The sequence below is a fragment of the Apium graveolens genome, chromosome 8 (assembly GCF_009905375.1).
Source record: "Apium graveolens cultivar Ventura chromosome 8, ASM990537v1, whole genome shotgun sequence".
Lineage (NCBI taxonomy): Eukaryota > Viridiplantae > Streptophyta > Magnoliopsida > Apiales > Apiaceae > Apium > Apium graveolens.
In genome coordinates this window covers 207,775,672-207,789,644 of record NC_133654.1, presented here as the reverse complement: position 1 = coordinate 207,789,644, position 13,973 = coordinate 207,775,672, and the positions used below count along the sequence as shown (strand labels likewise).

The 13,973-nt window shown below is 35.0% G+C and overlaps 1 protein-coding gene across 4 annotated transcripts; it reads right to left on the bottom strand.

The window, feature by feature from the left end:
• Nucleotides 1-227: 227 nt before the first annotated feature.
• On the bottom strand, nt 228-12,992 carry LOC141677869 (TNF receptor-associated factor homolog 1a-like). 4 transcript variants are annotated; one of them, XM_074483969.1, is made up of 13 exons: nt 12,838-12,992; nt 12,069-12,271; nt 9,823-9,934; nt 9,177-9,265; nt 9,014-9,082; nt 8,792-8,921; nt 7,537-7,695; nt 7,085-7,430; nt 4,978-5,090; nt 3,912-4,062; nt 2,970-3,430; nt 2,697-2,871; nt 228-2,003 (listed from the first exon to the last, which is right to left on the bottom strand). In XM_074483969.1, exons 2-13 carry the CDS (start codon nt 12,250-12,252, stop codon nt 444-446), a joined length of 3,549 nt encoding a protein of 1,182 aa, XP_074340070.1. In that variant the 5' UTR covers nt 12,253-12,271; nt 12,838-12,992; the 3' UTR covers nt 228-443. The 4 variants fall into 4 exon arrangements, with proteins under 4 accessions (XP_074340070.1, XP_074340069.1, XP_074340068.1 ...); XM_074483968.1 differs by having other exon boundaries at nt 2,697-2,892; nt 3,912-4,059; XM_074483967.1 differs by having other exon boundaries at nt 2,697-2,892; nt 12,069-12,269; nt 12,838-12,981.
• Nucleotides 12,993-13,973: the final 981 nt, after the last annotated feature.

Sequence of the window (13,973 nt, the reverse complement as noted above, 5' to 3'; positions counted from 1 at the left end):
TTGATCAGTGGGATTTAGTGTACAATTAAATACTGACCTCGTACAGAATACAGATAAGACTGATTTGTCTTCTATTCATTTAGAAAATGACAGATTAGTTAAACCTTGTGTCGCCAACAGGTCATTTTTGGTCAATTATGTCCAAAATGTGGGAATATCAGGTATGAACAAGAATGCTGGTAAACAAGTAGGGGAAGCTTTAACAAATCCTCAAGTGCCCATGGATATAACAAAACCCAAATTTTTATAAAATAAAATCTAATTATGGGGGAATATAGGGAAAGTTGATCATTCTTTACAAAATAGTTTTCGTACCCACGAGGGGTTACAATTTCATTCCAAATCTAATGAGACCAATACTTGTCCATCGAAACATTATTTGTTACAACGGACAACACCCTGCTATATTGTTGACAGGCCATTTTCCACCAGAGTTTTCTTTTTCAGCGTCCATTTGAAGGACGGAACAGGATGTTACCATTAACTCCACATGCCACGTTTGAATAGTTTGGAATGTTATACGACAAACCATCATCCTGTGATCTTCTCATGCCTAGGTAAGGTAACTCAGTAGCAGCTATCTGCCACTGATTTGGTATCAACCCATCTACTGGAATATTCGGATAAGGCTGAAGATTAGCTTGAGGATTCAGATTTGAAGGGAACCGACCTCCTGCAGAGTTGTAGTTATGACGATATTGATTGTCATGGTAACTGTGACTTCGCTCAAATCTGCAAGAGCTGATTGCGGAATCAGGGTCACCCAACATGCCAATATCACCTGGGAAAGTCAATTGCCGATTTAGATGGTGATGTTGGTCGATGAAATTCTGAAATCCTGAACTTTCATCGACTGCCATACCAATTCCATATTCATCATCAAGCAGGTCATTGATAATGTCAAGATGTGGAAATTCTTCAGCTGGTACGTTGTGATTCCGATGCCCTGATGTGCCAGCAGGAAATTCTATGGGGAAATGATCTTGAGGTCTGCTCTGCATAGAATTGTGAACATCAAAGTTTTGAATGTCATGATGCAAAGAAAGATCATAGTTGATGCTTCTGCTGCTCTCACTTCGCGGATTATTAGTCCACTGAGACCCATTCCGCATCTTATTTAGCAGGGAAGGTTCAAAATTAATGCTTCTGCTGCTATTATCTGCACGAGAACCTTGACCTACCATACCAAATGAAAGGCCTGGTCTGATTGAGTTTGTTTCTGTCCTCTCTAAAGTATGCGGAAAATATATTGGAGGAGCGAGCAGCGAAGGTGCCTGCGAGTGCAAGTGTAAGTGAGATGAGTTAGCAGCTGAGTTTGGAGACTGAGGCTGAGTGTAAATGGGTGAACTGACATGGTTTCCTAACATTGCATTTCTATATGACTGGGCAACGTAACTCGGAGTGGCGGGCGATAATTCAGGCCCCAACCGGCCAGCTGCACTCGTTGAACGTGATAAGGCTGGTGCTGATTGAACCACGGAAACAACAGCGGCAGGTGGTCGAGATCCTGGAACTAAGGGTGCACTTAAAGGCCTAGACATGACTTGTTGAACTGTGGATTTCTCAGCTTTGAGCGAGACCTGTACAATGTGTCTTTCAGCTGTAACAAGTTGCTGTACCTTGGCTTTTTCAGTCAGGACAGGAACTTTCTGAACCATCGAATTTGCATTTGATATGGGAACATGCAATGCAGCGGTCTTTTCAACTGGTTTTGGACTTGCATTTTTATGAGAATAAGCTTCAGACATAGCAACAGTTTTGGCAGAAGTTATCGACGTCGTTTGATCAGTTCGTGTAGGGCTTTCTAAGGACGGCTTTCTAATCAAGACTGTGCCATTGGCTGCAGCGGCTTGCGACTCAGATCTCAACCGAACAGGGGATGGAAGATTCTTTATAGGGCTTCTGGGAGAGGTTAGAACTCCAGTTGTCCTCACTTCAGCAAATTTTTTAGCATCAACCTCCTCTGTTTCCTTCAATTTTATTTTCAGAGTGTTACCTTTCTCCTGTAAATATTACAAAGACATGAAAACCAATTTTACAGAATATATGTGAGGCAGGATCAAATGATTTGTATTTCTGAGAAGGAAACAAAAACTTAGCAGTGTACTCCAATTACATCATTTAATAATATAAAAAAACATATCATGTTTAGCCTTAAATCCGACAGAACTCAACAAGCTGAATCTTTGTATATATGACATGTGCTTTACAACAAGTTGGAAATGGTGGACACCCGAAGGAAGTTATGACTTGAATGGAGTGATATTGACATAAACAAGAAATATAACCTAGGATGTGATTAGCGAACCCTTCGGAGAGCATTAATGAAGTAAAGAATCAATATGCTGAATCATGTTGTTGAATGTTGGCGATTCACTTGTTTCTACTTTAAGTGTTTATTTGATCCATGCCCTATATACTCCCACAGAGAAAACAATTGAATGAATAACTATAGTTTTTGATACTTTTTTCTGATTTCTCATCTTTGCAAAACACTAATAAGGTCTAATATCGATTATTTTTAAGCACAAAAGGAAGAGGGGGTTTAAAACTGAACCCCACAGGCAAATGATCCTAAAGCAAACTGAATGCTCCTAACCATAAACCAAGAATAAAGCAACAATTATCAATGCAGTAAGAGATAAGCAAAACTACAAGGCAAGAATAGCTTAAAACATTTAACGCAAGCAGACCACCTTCTTTGCAACATGCTTTTCAGTCCACTTCACATGATGCTCTGTAGAGTGCACAACAGCACCCTCAGATTCAGCAGCCTTGCAACTCTGGGATACATCTTGTACCTGCCTCCCATCAGATGAAGCCTCAGACAAATTACTGTCAACAGCCCATCTTGTTGCTTCGTGAGTCACTCTATCTTGTTGACATTCACCTCTGAAAAGGAATTAAAGCATCTTATCTAAAATACCATTTTAAACAACATGAAAGCAAGACTAGAAAGTTATTCTTACCGGCTAGGTGAAATTTGGATTTTCTGTTTCTGAAAAGAATTTACTCTGTACTTCACATTCAAAGTCGTAACTGACGGTAGCGAGTCTGTCGAGCATGTTGATGAACTATCATCCATTATGGCTGAACTCTTTCTTTCTCCATTTTGTACAGCTAAAACACCAGTAACCTGATCACTACTGGCTTCTGCTGGTGGATTAGCTTCTGAGGTGTCGGTATCCCAATTAATAGGGCTAGAATCTCTATCTTCAGAATCAGGGTTAATTAGTTCAGGAACGCGGTCTATAGAATCTGAGTTATCGGAAACATCTTCAACTGGATCAGGATCCCCAACAGGTTCCTCAGATGAAAATTGACTTCTGTCATTCTTTATTTCTCGTTCAGGCTCATCTCCAAACACAACATCGTGCTTTTCATCTTTCACTTTGTCCTTGCCTTTCCGACTGTTTTTCTTATGCTTTCCCTGAAGTGTGGAAAAAGAACTTGCAAGATGCATCAAAACATTTAAAACACTTTAACAAAGACTGTGAGATTTACAATCCACCCACCATCACTCCACCTATTCAGACAATCTATGAGCCACCAAGAAAATCTAGTCACGAATAGTAAGAGATTATGTGGAAAGACTGAGTTTTCGCATTCACAAAGATGGGAAGGATGAGCTCTCAAATTTATGAAAATTGACAGTAAAGTACTTGTCTAATAAGTAGTAACTTGATCTCCTATTTTTCTTCCCCAACACCGACAATCATATGTAGGATCCTAGCCAGCCTTACCGCAACATTTTATATTCACTGATTCTCTATTAGTAGAATGGAGTTGAGTTATAGATGCACACACAAGGCAAAACACAATCATGTTTGGACCAAATAATTTTCATTTTATTAGTCGAAGGTGATCGTGCAGACATCCTTAAACAAAATTAAGTGAAGACATTGTCAAACCTGCTTCTTCTTTGACTTTTTTTCTTTATAAGCTGCACCGCGCTTTATTTTCTGTTCACTTTCAGCAATCCAGGCTGCCTCTTCTTCACGTATGAGCTCCTCTTGCCGTTTCAAAGCAACAGCCTCTTGGTATGCAACTTCAATTTTACTGCTATAAAATTAAGAAAAAAGAGAACTTAAGGATTAAGAAGAGCATAGCAATGATTATAAAGCACCAACTAATACAACTCCCTGACCTGAATCAAAACTTAACTCCATTTTTGGTCTAGTTTCAAATACATGGGGAAAGTAGTATCCATTCAGTTAAGATACTCTATTCACTCCTAGTTTGTAACCCCCCCCCCCCCTCCCTTTCAAATAGATGGGAGAAGTAGTATCCATTTAGTTAAGAAATTCTATTCACTCCTAGTTTAAGAACTTTCTTCTATTACTGTTCGTGAAGAAAGGAGACATCAGACAGTACACACAATATACAAGGAGGTCAAAGATAAGATCAAATGAGTGCCTGCAACAGTTTTATTTCCTTAATCAATCATTTCTATTATTTAATTATGGTGTTCTTCCGCTGCATATCCTGCTGTTCATTTACCTATTTTCTAGTTTAATTGTTACTTCGATATTATAAACATTAGACTACACTACTACACTTTAAGACAAGTGAAAGTTGTTCTCTCTATGAAGTTTGGCACATCGATAATTTTGATGTGACAGTTCAGAATTAGATAAAAGAACTTGAAAGTTTGTACCTGTGATTGCAACAGTAAGTTGTCAAAGTTTAAAAGTAATAAATTTAAAAAGCCTTTAAATCACAATTTTATTTTGGCAAAAAAAAAAGATAATTTAAAGTAACAATCTATCTGGACAATACTACCAAGACTGACCAGCGAATATATTCCTGTAACAGATAACCGACTAGCTAAGATCCAACACAGCACGCAACATTTACACCTTTGAGAGCAGACGAAGATGATTTAAGGACATGTATACTGTCACAGATAGTAATATCACATGAAATTATGAAATATAAATCATCAAAAAAAGCAACTTTCCACTACTATCTAGGTACCTGAAAATATGGGCTAACACAAATATTTCGATAGTTCTTCGACCAAGTTCAGTAAGACGCCTTTCTTCACGCTCAATAGAATCTTTGCTAAAGTCCTCTCCAGAACCACCATCCTGACATGTGAAAGGTAAGAATTGCGGAATAGCATTTGTTCCAAAATTGCATGGAAAGAAAAATAGTGGGGGTGAAATATATGCTACGAGAAATTATCCTATCAAGACATTAACTAGGAGAAGGAATAATGTTCAGTTTTTACTTTTTAGATGTAGAAAAAGGTTTAGACAGGATAGAAAGACGGGGATGGAAGCTCTGGCAAATGGTACAGACACAATTACACAAATAAAATCCTTAAACTTATCACATATGATTACGTAATTTTAACAAAATAAGCCCATTCATTTCATAGATTCCTAATTGATAACTACTACGTCTACCATATACATAATTCTAGACTATTCTAATACTTAACTAAAAATACTCTCATGTCTAAATCATGATAGTAAAAAGTTATTTACTACCATTATTTCTTGCTCAATATCTTCTGAAGAACACAAGATCACTCTAAACTTCATATTTAATTTTAAGTACCAAATTACTAATTAGAAACCAGACTGAGAGTTTAGGATAGGGAGAAAGAGAAAGGAAAAAAGTGTCATCAATAGCGAAATAATTGCACACTCGATACTTGTTTTAATTTTTTAACCCTGATGAGAAAAACTTAAATTAGGAGCTTTAGTTCCCAGCACCGACCTGAGCTATAGCATACCCCTAATCGGCCAGCTAAGAGCGTTATTATACTTGCAACCGGGTTGCTTTTAGTTCAAAATTTATATTTATATTCCACATGACCTACATTCCTTCTTATCTACCTTTAATCCCACATAAAACATTCTAACATCTAAATTAAATGAACTTGTACTGGTAACGTCATAACTACTTCAATCCAGCAGACCAGTAAAATTCAAATTCAAATCAAGCTGATATTATCAAGAATTGTTTCGTTTTCTGTAAACAATATCGAGAAGTTACAGTACATATACTAGGTAATCCTATCGAAGACATACTTCTAATATAACGAAAAATAAAAGATAACAGATTTCCGGACTCAATAACCACATCTCATTTGCTTCTTAAAGAAATAGGACCATCTGACATCCATCAATCCCTTCAATCATAGAATCTCCATTTTCATCCTTTCCATCTCTGATTTTGAGTTGCAACTTGCAAGCAAATCAACCTGTGACCTCAAGTGCAGATGACCACTAAGCCAAAGTTCACACTGGATAGTTCTATACTAGATATCGCTTTCATGTTATTGATTTTGCTACGTGCTAGCCTTGAGATATATATAGCTTATAAAATTTTAAATACCTCCAATATGCAATAAAAGGAACCTCAGGTATTGTAGCCACTAAGCTGAACCAACATGATGCACAAGTTTCCATATATTTCTTTTTCTATCGTCAGAATGATGCAGAGCAAGAAATCAACATACTATTTCTTACCTACATAATGTTACTAATTAAGAATATAACTGAGTGTATCACTGTATCTTAATAGGATTTCTATTATATTATACAAATAGATTATTAGAAACATTCAAGTTAAGGTCTTAGAGTTAGATAGAAAAATGGTTTATTTTATTAGAAATATACTTTGATGGTTTGGGTTTCCCTAAATTATTGGAAGACTTTCACTAATTAAATTGAGATTGTTTTCTTGCTATAGATTGCAATCCAAAAAAAATCCTCTCTTTTGTTGTAGAGTCATCTTAAGGCTAGTGAATATTCTGCGGTTAATCCACCCAAACCTATTAATTTTTTTTCTTCTTTTCAATTCTTGTACAGCATAACAATTGACTTGCATATTCAATGTAAATATTTACGGTGTACATATACTGTACATACTTATCTTATTAAATTAACCAAGACCATGAGGTTATTCACCAGGTTCACTTTGCTCTTTACCCTAGGCGCAGTAACATTTCACTATCTCAGAGATATATGGACAATTATGAAACTATAATTTAATACCCCTCGTAATCCAACCTAACAAAATATATAAATTAAAAACCAAATCATTACATAAAACATGTCATACTGCTGACCTTAGTACGGTTTTGAGGACCCTTGTCATCCTTTGGTGGCAAAGGTTCCATGGCAGCCCTCTCAAGTAGTAATAAGACATCATCCACCAAAATAATTGTGTCTTTCTCCATGCAAACAATGGGGACTGGTAGTTCTGATTCGAAATATTTTCCCCTGCCTGACTTGCTTTTATTCTGACCTTCAAGGGCCTTCAGCCCACTATATAGGGAATCCATGACCAAAGTAGATGTGACTTCCTTTTCTATAAAAAAGTGTTTCACAACTACTTTCAACATTGAATCAGTTTTCTCCCTTGACATACGGCGCCTGGCGTTTTGATCAATTCCCAGCCAGAAATCACAGAAGCTGAATGAAAACACATGTATTACATTTGAAAAGAAGAATAATATGACAACCAAATCATAAATCACAACTTGCAGCAAAAAAATAGAGTATATGTAGCGTCATCTACCTGGACCATCTGACCTTGTCCTCTAAAAGTTTCACAAGCTTGCCTCTTCTCTCTTCAACAAAACGACGGCAGATTTGCTCTACATTTGTCAAATACACTCGAACGAGTTCTCTCCTATACTGATAGTCAAGACAACGAAATGGGCGATCAACTCTCTCTCTACAAATGAATGAATTAAGCTGAAGTCAGTAAATTTTATGAAAGATTCCCATGGAATAATCAGATATATTTTTCTTTTAACGACAAATTTAATAGGCTATGCACTCTATTAAACAATTTGAAATATAATGTATTAAGAACTTCAAAATTATAGTCTTTCAGAGCTTGTTGTGCCAAGCCCACAGCTGGATATACTAGAAAAGGTAATGTCGCTAGAGGAAGAGACACGGAGAGGAGGGATTGTTTAACTATTCTGATAGACAATAAGAAGGAATGAATGTAACTTAGCCACACAAAATAAAAAGATTACACGTGACCAAAAAAAATGCACCATGTTTATTTGCGTTTAATCTTGAACAATGACCAGTAAGTAATATGCTCTCCCGTGAGTGGTGGAAGGAGGGAGTGGTGGAAGGAGTCGAGGAGCAATGAGCGAACTAATCGGATGTTTCTTTGCAAGATTTTCTGTTCGAATTTTGATTCAGGAACTGGAGAGAACAATTCAAAAGTGGAAACACACGATACATGTTGGCCTTAATGCAATCACCAAAACCGCATTGAAGATGATGCAATTTCAAGTAACATCAAATTATAATATTGGATAATTTATAGCGGTAGATATTAAACTTAATGGGTCTTCTATTTTTGGTTGCTTCGATAATAAATATCTGCAACAACGTGAATGAAAAAGTTTTTGAGTGGTGGCAAAGATACTTATACTTGTGTAGCTGCATTGGTATCGACTACAACGCCTGCACCCTTAGAGCTAAATGCACTGTCTACCTCTGAGTGGTAATTTCCAAAGAATTGCTGTCTAAAAGTCTAATTTAACATTTTTAGTTATGATACAGGGGTAATTTTTTTCTTTACAAACCTATGCTATTTGTCCTGAGTTACGGAGTACAGGCATGAGAATGGTTTAAAGGGTGAAAAATCAGTACCAAATAACAAGCCCCGATAAGAGGTTATTAGGATATATAGTGGCCATGGAAAATTATATACGTATAATGATAAACAACCGACTCCAATAGTTGAGTTAACAACATTGGCAACAGCAGGAACATGTTAAGGAAAGCATTTAAAGACAGTATAAAACCTGATAACTTGCACTTGAGCTTTAATTATGAGAGTGTCTGCATCAATAAATCCATCCAACACTTTTGATAGCTCCATAAACTTTTTCCAACCCCAATCATGCTCCTTCTTCCAAAACCGATGCAATGTATCTGCAAAGTCAAATATTGTGATGAAGCTAAAAAGAATAATTAGCAAATGAGTTATTTAAAGCTAGACAATGCATAATAAAGTAACAACATACCAGAATACTTGGATTTCTTTGGATCTTTATTCACAACAGCAATAGTAAACTGAGCAAAGTGACTCCATCCTGTTTTAACGGTAGAAGAATTCATGGAATAAGCCATTACATACAGTAACAAGAAAATAACATCATTGGCAGCTTTACCAAGAATTTATCATACCTGGAAGAAGCTTGTCGTGATTGGCAACACACAGAAATAACGAGAGGTGGTTGCATACATCACAGCCTTGGGGGTAAATCAATATGTACCTGTCATAAAATGCACTTAAGCTTAGTAGAATGTAATTATTTCAATAATGAATGCACAGATGTGACAGCCCGCAGCATGATTTCAATTATATTGAATTATCCACATAATTCTCCTAATTAAATATATCAGAAGGCATGTGGCTATAGTTATCACTGTTCATTGCACTAAGGACTAAAACTTTATGCTTCTGATACCTATACACCCCGCGTACTCTTTTCAACACTAGTAGCACCTCGTACGATATGCCCAGTTCTTGAGGCACGCCTCAACACACTATTTATTAGACATTATATATGCATGTAAAGTATCGGAATTCATGTAACTACAATCAATACTTAAATAGTTAAATGGCAATTTTTAATTGCCAAGAAGCACGCATCCATAAGCAGCGCTTGCATAGCATCATATACACATCTTACCAACAAGTTCACTAACATCAATTGTTAAATTCTATCCAATCAATATAAAAAAAACAACTAACCATATCAGGAGCGACCATAACAGGAGAATATAACAGCAGAAAAATCTACCAAAATTAATGTGCTAAAAGGCCTACCAGTTGTAGTCACCAACTTTAAAGGCATTACTTTTCAGTTCTCTCTTGTTAATTTGGGAGAACTTCTCTATCTTCCAAGTAAATTTATAATATAACTCTGAAGGTTTTGGCCCTGAAACGCAATGAAGGGGTTTATGAATAATTGACAAGAAAAGATGCATAACTGCACCAATTTAAACTAGTTAGAAAGCCAAAGCCCTACAAAATAAGGTCATGTTTAGCTCATGTAGCTCATGTACAATGCCAAAGAGGACATTCTATAGAAGACCAAAATGCAAAATATAAACCCAACATTACCAGCCTCACAGCAGAACATAAATGCAAAAAAAAACCTAATAAACAGCTTATAAACAAGAAACTTGCTAACGGAAAACTGGTACTATGCTCCTCCCAAATTCTCTATAAAACTCGAACACGAATACACTTTAAAAGAGTTTACCATCCTCACCTTTTGTTTCTTCAAAACTATAATTAGAATGTACCTTTTAACTGAAGCAGAAATGGCCTCTCCAAAGACACGAGGACACCAAAATTACAACGAAATACAAAATGCCAAAACAGATGAGGAAACATCTCATTACTTAGCATTTAGTACAAATATCTAAAAATACGACTTTATAGGCGAATTAAGATGACTGGCATCTTATCTTTTTATAAAGGAGGTGGCTATGCAGTTTAGGAAATTAAAGTCAATGACTGCAGAAGCAAAGCACCAGACATTTCATAAAAAAAAAAGAAGGGAAGGTGACATGTATTAACATATGCTAGCTCGAATAATATTTTTCCATTCGATGCACATACAGGTGCATCCATGATTAGCTCCATGCTTACTGAAGGTTCATAATCTTTAAAGGCATCAATGGTTAGCTCCATGCTTACTAAAGGTTCTTAATCTTTAAATAATAAGCAAAATTATTTTTAGTACTAAGAAATACCTCAATTTGTCTAATTAACAGTTTCTTGTTGGAAAACACAACGCTAGTAGATTCATAGGTCCCTTGATTTTACCAACTTAACTATGAAGAAGGGACAAAATAATACCAACTCTCTTTTTTCCTAGAATTCTAAATTGAAAATTTTCAAGATAGTTACAGAACAAAATTTATTGTCATACAATGTTTGTATATACTCTAGCCATGGTAAAAATTTAATTGGCGGAACGAAAACAGAAATATAATAAAACTCTTAAATACAATAATTTTTAAGACAGTATAAACCTTTGTGTGTACTACATTTTAATCGACTTGTGGTTGTTATAGATGTCACAATAACCAAATCATATACCGACAAGAGACCGAAGGAAATGATATCACTTATACAAGGCTAGTTTAGTTGGTTAGGAGCAATTGTATCATCTGCAATTTGTGATTTTAAGAATTTATATCAAGCATCTGAAGAAAAGGAGAGAATATCTTAACATGATCTCATTAAAAACTAACATACTTAAATTATCAGATAAGATCACTGCCATTTATCAGTGAATATATCACAAATTCAAGCATACAAACCAAGCATCAGATGATAAAACATCCTCTGATCTCCATCAGAATGTCTATTTTCCTCAGTTTACATCACTGTGAACATATTCTATTCCTCACCTTCATTTAACATGTCTAAGTTTTTCCTCCGACATGAATCCCTTCACCTGCTAACATACCCGTTTCAATTAAGTTGATGAATCATAGCATGCTAATCTCATCAACACATGCACGAATCATAAAGATACTAAGCTATTATCTGTATGCTGAACACCTCCTGGAGTTATTGACATCAATTTGTACTTGGTTGAATATTCTATTAATTTTGTATAGCTACATCTTCAAATTTGTGTGCTAGATCTCGGCTGAACTTCAACAGGATGATCTATCAAAATATAGTTGGCTAATCGCCATATATACATATTCAGGAAAATTAAAAGAAAATGCATCACCCCATAACCTTATTGTACAAGCAAACCATATTCATTATATAGCACAAACAAAAGGGAGCTTAAATTCTAACAAGTAGGCTCATACAATTTGAGAAGTGATCATAATTGCAAAGATAACCTCCACAGCTCCAGTTTAATGGTGCAGTTAGGAACAAAGCATTAATTTAATATAGACATGGACAGGTAATATGTGGTGGACCAACAAATCAAAAAAATGAAAAAGCACTCAGTAACACATCATTACTTTATCCCATCATACACTTCAGTTCAATGGGCCGACATAAAAACTACAAGAAGACAGTACATAGTGTCATACCACCATCATCGTCATCATCCGTATCCCAGTAAGGCGGTGAAGTTGAAGGGGACCCATTTTCCACCTGCTCAGAAGACCTCCACTCCGCTAATGCTTCACTAGTAGCTTGACTATGCTGCTGTCCACCCACACTAACTTCAAAAGATCTTCCGACTGCAAAATCCTCATTCGCAGTTCCAGCCATGTCCACTTTCAAGCTACCTCTAAACACGTAAATTTCAATCACTCAATAACAACATCAAATACTAATCCATCCAATATTCATTTCCAAAAAAAAAAAAGACCAACTCAATACTCCCTTTACAAAATTCGATACAAATATAAACTTTTCGGAAACTATCAACCAAAAATTATCTCTTTTCACAATCAACCACCTTCTTGACTTCCATACAAAAATACATACATACATACATAAATTTGTAAGCATATCAATAATCTAGCTTAAAATATTCACAGCCCACAATACCAAAAGGGCTTAATCAAGCTCATAACCACAAATTCCAATAAACCCTTCTGACTTTTCAAATTTCACAAAATCATCACTAAAAACAAAAACCCAATAAATTAAAACAAACAAAACCAACCCTTTAACTAAAAATTTAATCACAACCCAATTCAAGAAAATAAAAAACCCAGAAAACATCATCGCTTAAAATTATAAAAATGAAATAATTGGAGCTTATACTAAAACCCCAGAACAAAAATGATACAAAATTAAAAACCCAGTATAGTAAAAATGAAAATAAGTGGATCGATTAAGAAAAGAAACCTGAAGCGAAAAAGAGAGGCTCGTCAATGGCAGAGATAGATACACAGAGACACACAAAAACAACAGTAGTGTTGTTTAAAAGGTCCAAAGGGTGAAACAAATAAAGGGTAAATAGAGTTTTGGGGTATAAGGTGAGAGCAACAGAGAATAAACAGAAATATTATTCATTTCTCATTTTTTATTTTTAATATGAAAAAAAGGGTTTGTCGAGTCACCAAGTTTTATGAATTTGGAATTTTTTTATAGATGAAAATCCGTGCGAATGCAGTGCTCTATTAATATTTCAGATTGAAAAATGAATTAAAATTTGACAAATAACCTTATTGTATGTATATTGGCATCACAGAAAATTCGATAAAAAGATTGTAATTTTTGTGTTATGTAATTAGAAAATTTATTCTTAGAAAAGTTATAATTTATAATTTTTTGGAGAGGGTTTTTACAAACTACTAGTTTACTAGGCCCTAATCTGTCAATTGCAGCTGCTTTCTAAATTAATTATCTGATTTTTTTCGTATATCATATTTGATCTTGATCATTATTTAAAATTTTAAATAAATGTATAGATTAAAAAACGGCTCTCACATTAAACATATTAACTCTAATAATCACTCATTGTTAATAAAAATAGGGGGCGTTTGGATAGCATATTGGAATGGAAATCGAGGGGTAATAGTAATGAGAATCTATATATTTTTAAAGTGTACTCCTTAATTTACTCATTTTTCAAATGGTTAAAAAAATTTATCCATAACTCATATTAAGTATAAAATCACTAGATCCATGGATATATATCCACAAAATTTACCCAATGGGTAAATAAATTTACCCATGACCCATATTAAATATAAAATCTATATATTCATGGATATATCCACATAAATTTACCCATTTTTTTACCCATCACAACACTAAACATGGAAATTTTTTGAATTTTAAAATTTAAACATCTTATCTAAGGAAAGATTTGCATGATTTTCTCACATTTGTTACAACACTAATTCAATGATAATTATTGGTTTCCTTATTCTCTCTCATTTTTCGCAAACATGACCTAATTTTCATAAAATTCTTGATGAAGATTTGATGTGTATCATGTTCGTCATACAAGTTTACAGAATATGTTGTTCATCTGT

Bases quoted from the DNA above. Each gene is read 5' to 3' on its own strand.
- LOC141677869 (XM_074483967.1), bottom strand. From the start codon at position 12,252: ATGGCTGGAACTGCGAATGAGGATTTTGCAGTCGGAAGATCTTTTGAA. The intron at 9,935-12,068 runs GTATGACACTAT...ATTGCGTTTCAG, and splicing joins GGATGATGACGATGATGGTG to GGCCAAAACCTTCAGAGTTA. The intron at 2,893-2,969 runs GTAAGAATAACT...ATTCCTTTTCAG, and splicing joins ATCCAAATTTCACCTAGCCG to AGGTGAATGTCAACAAGATA.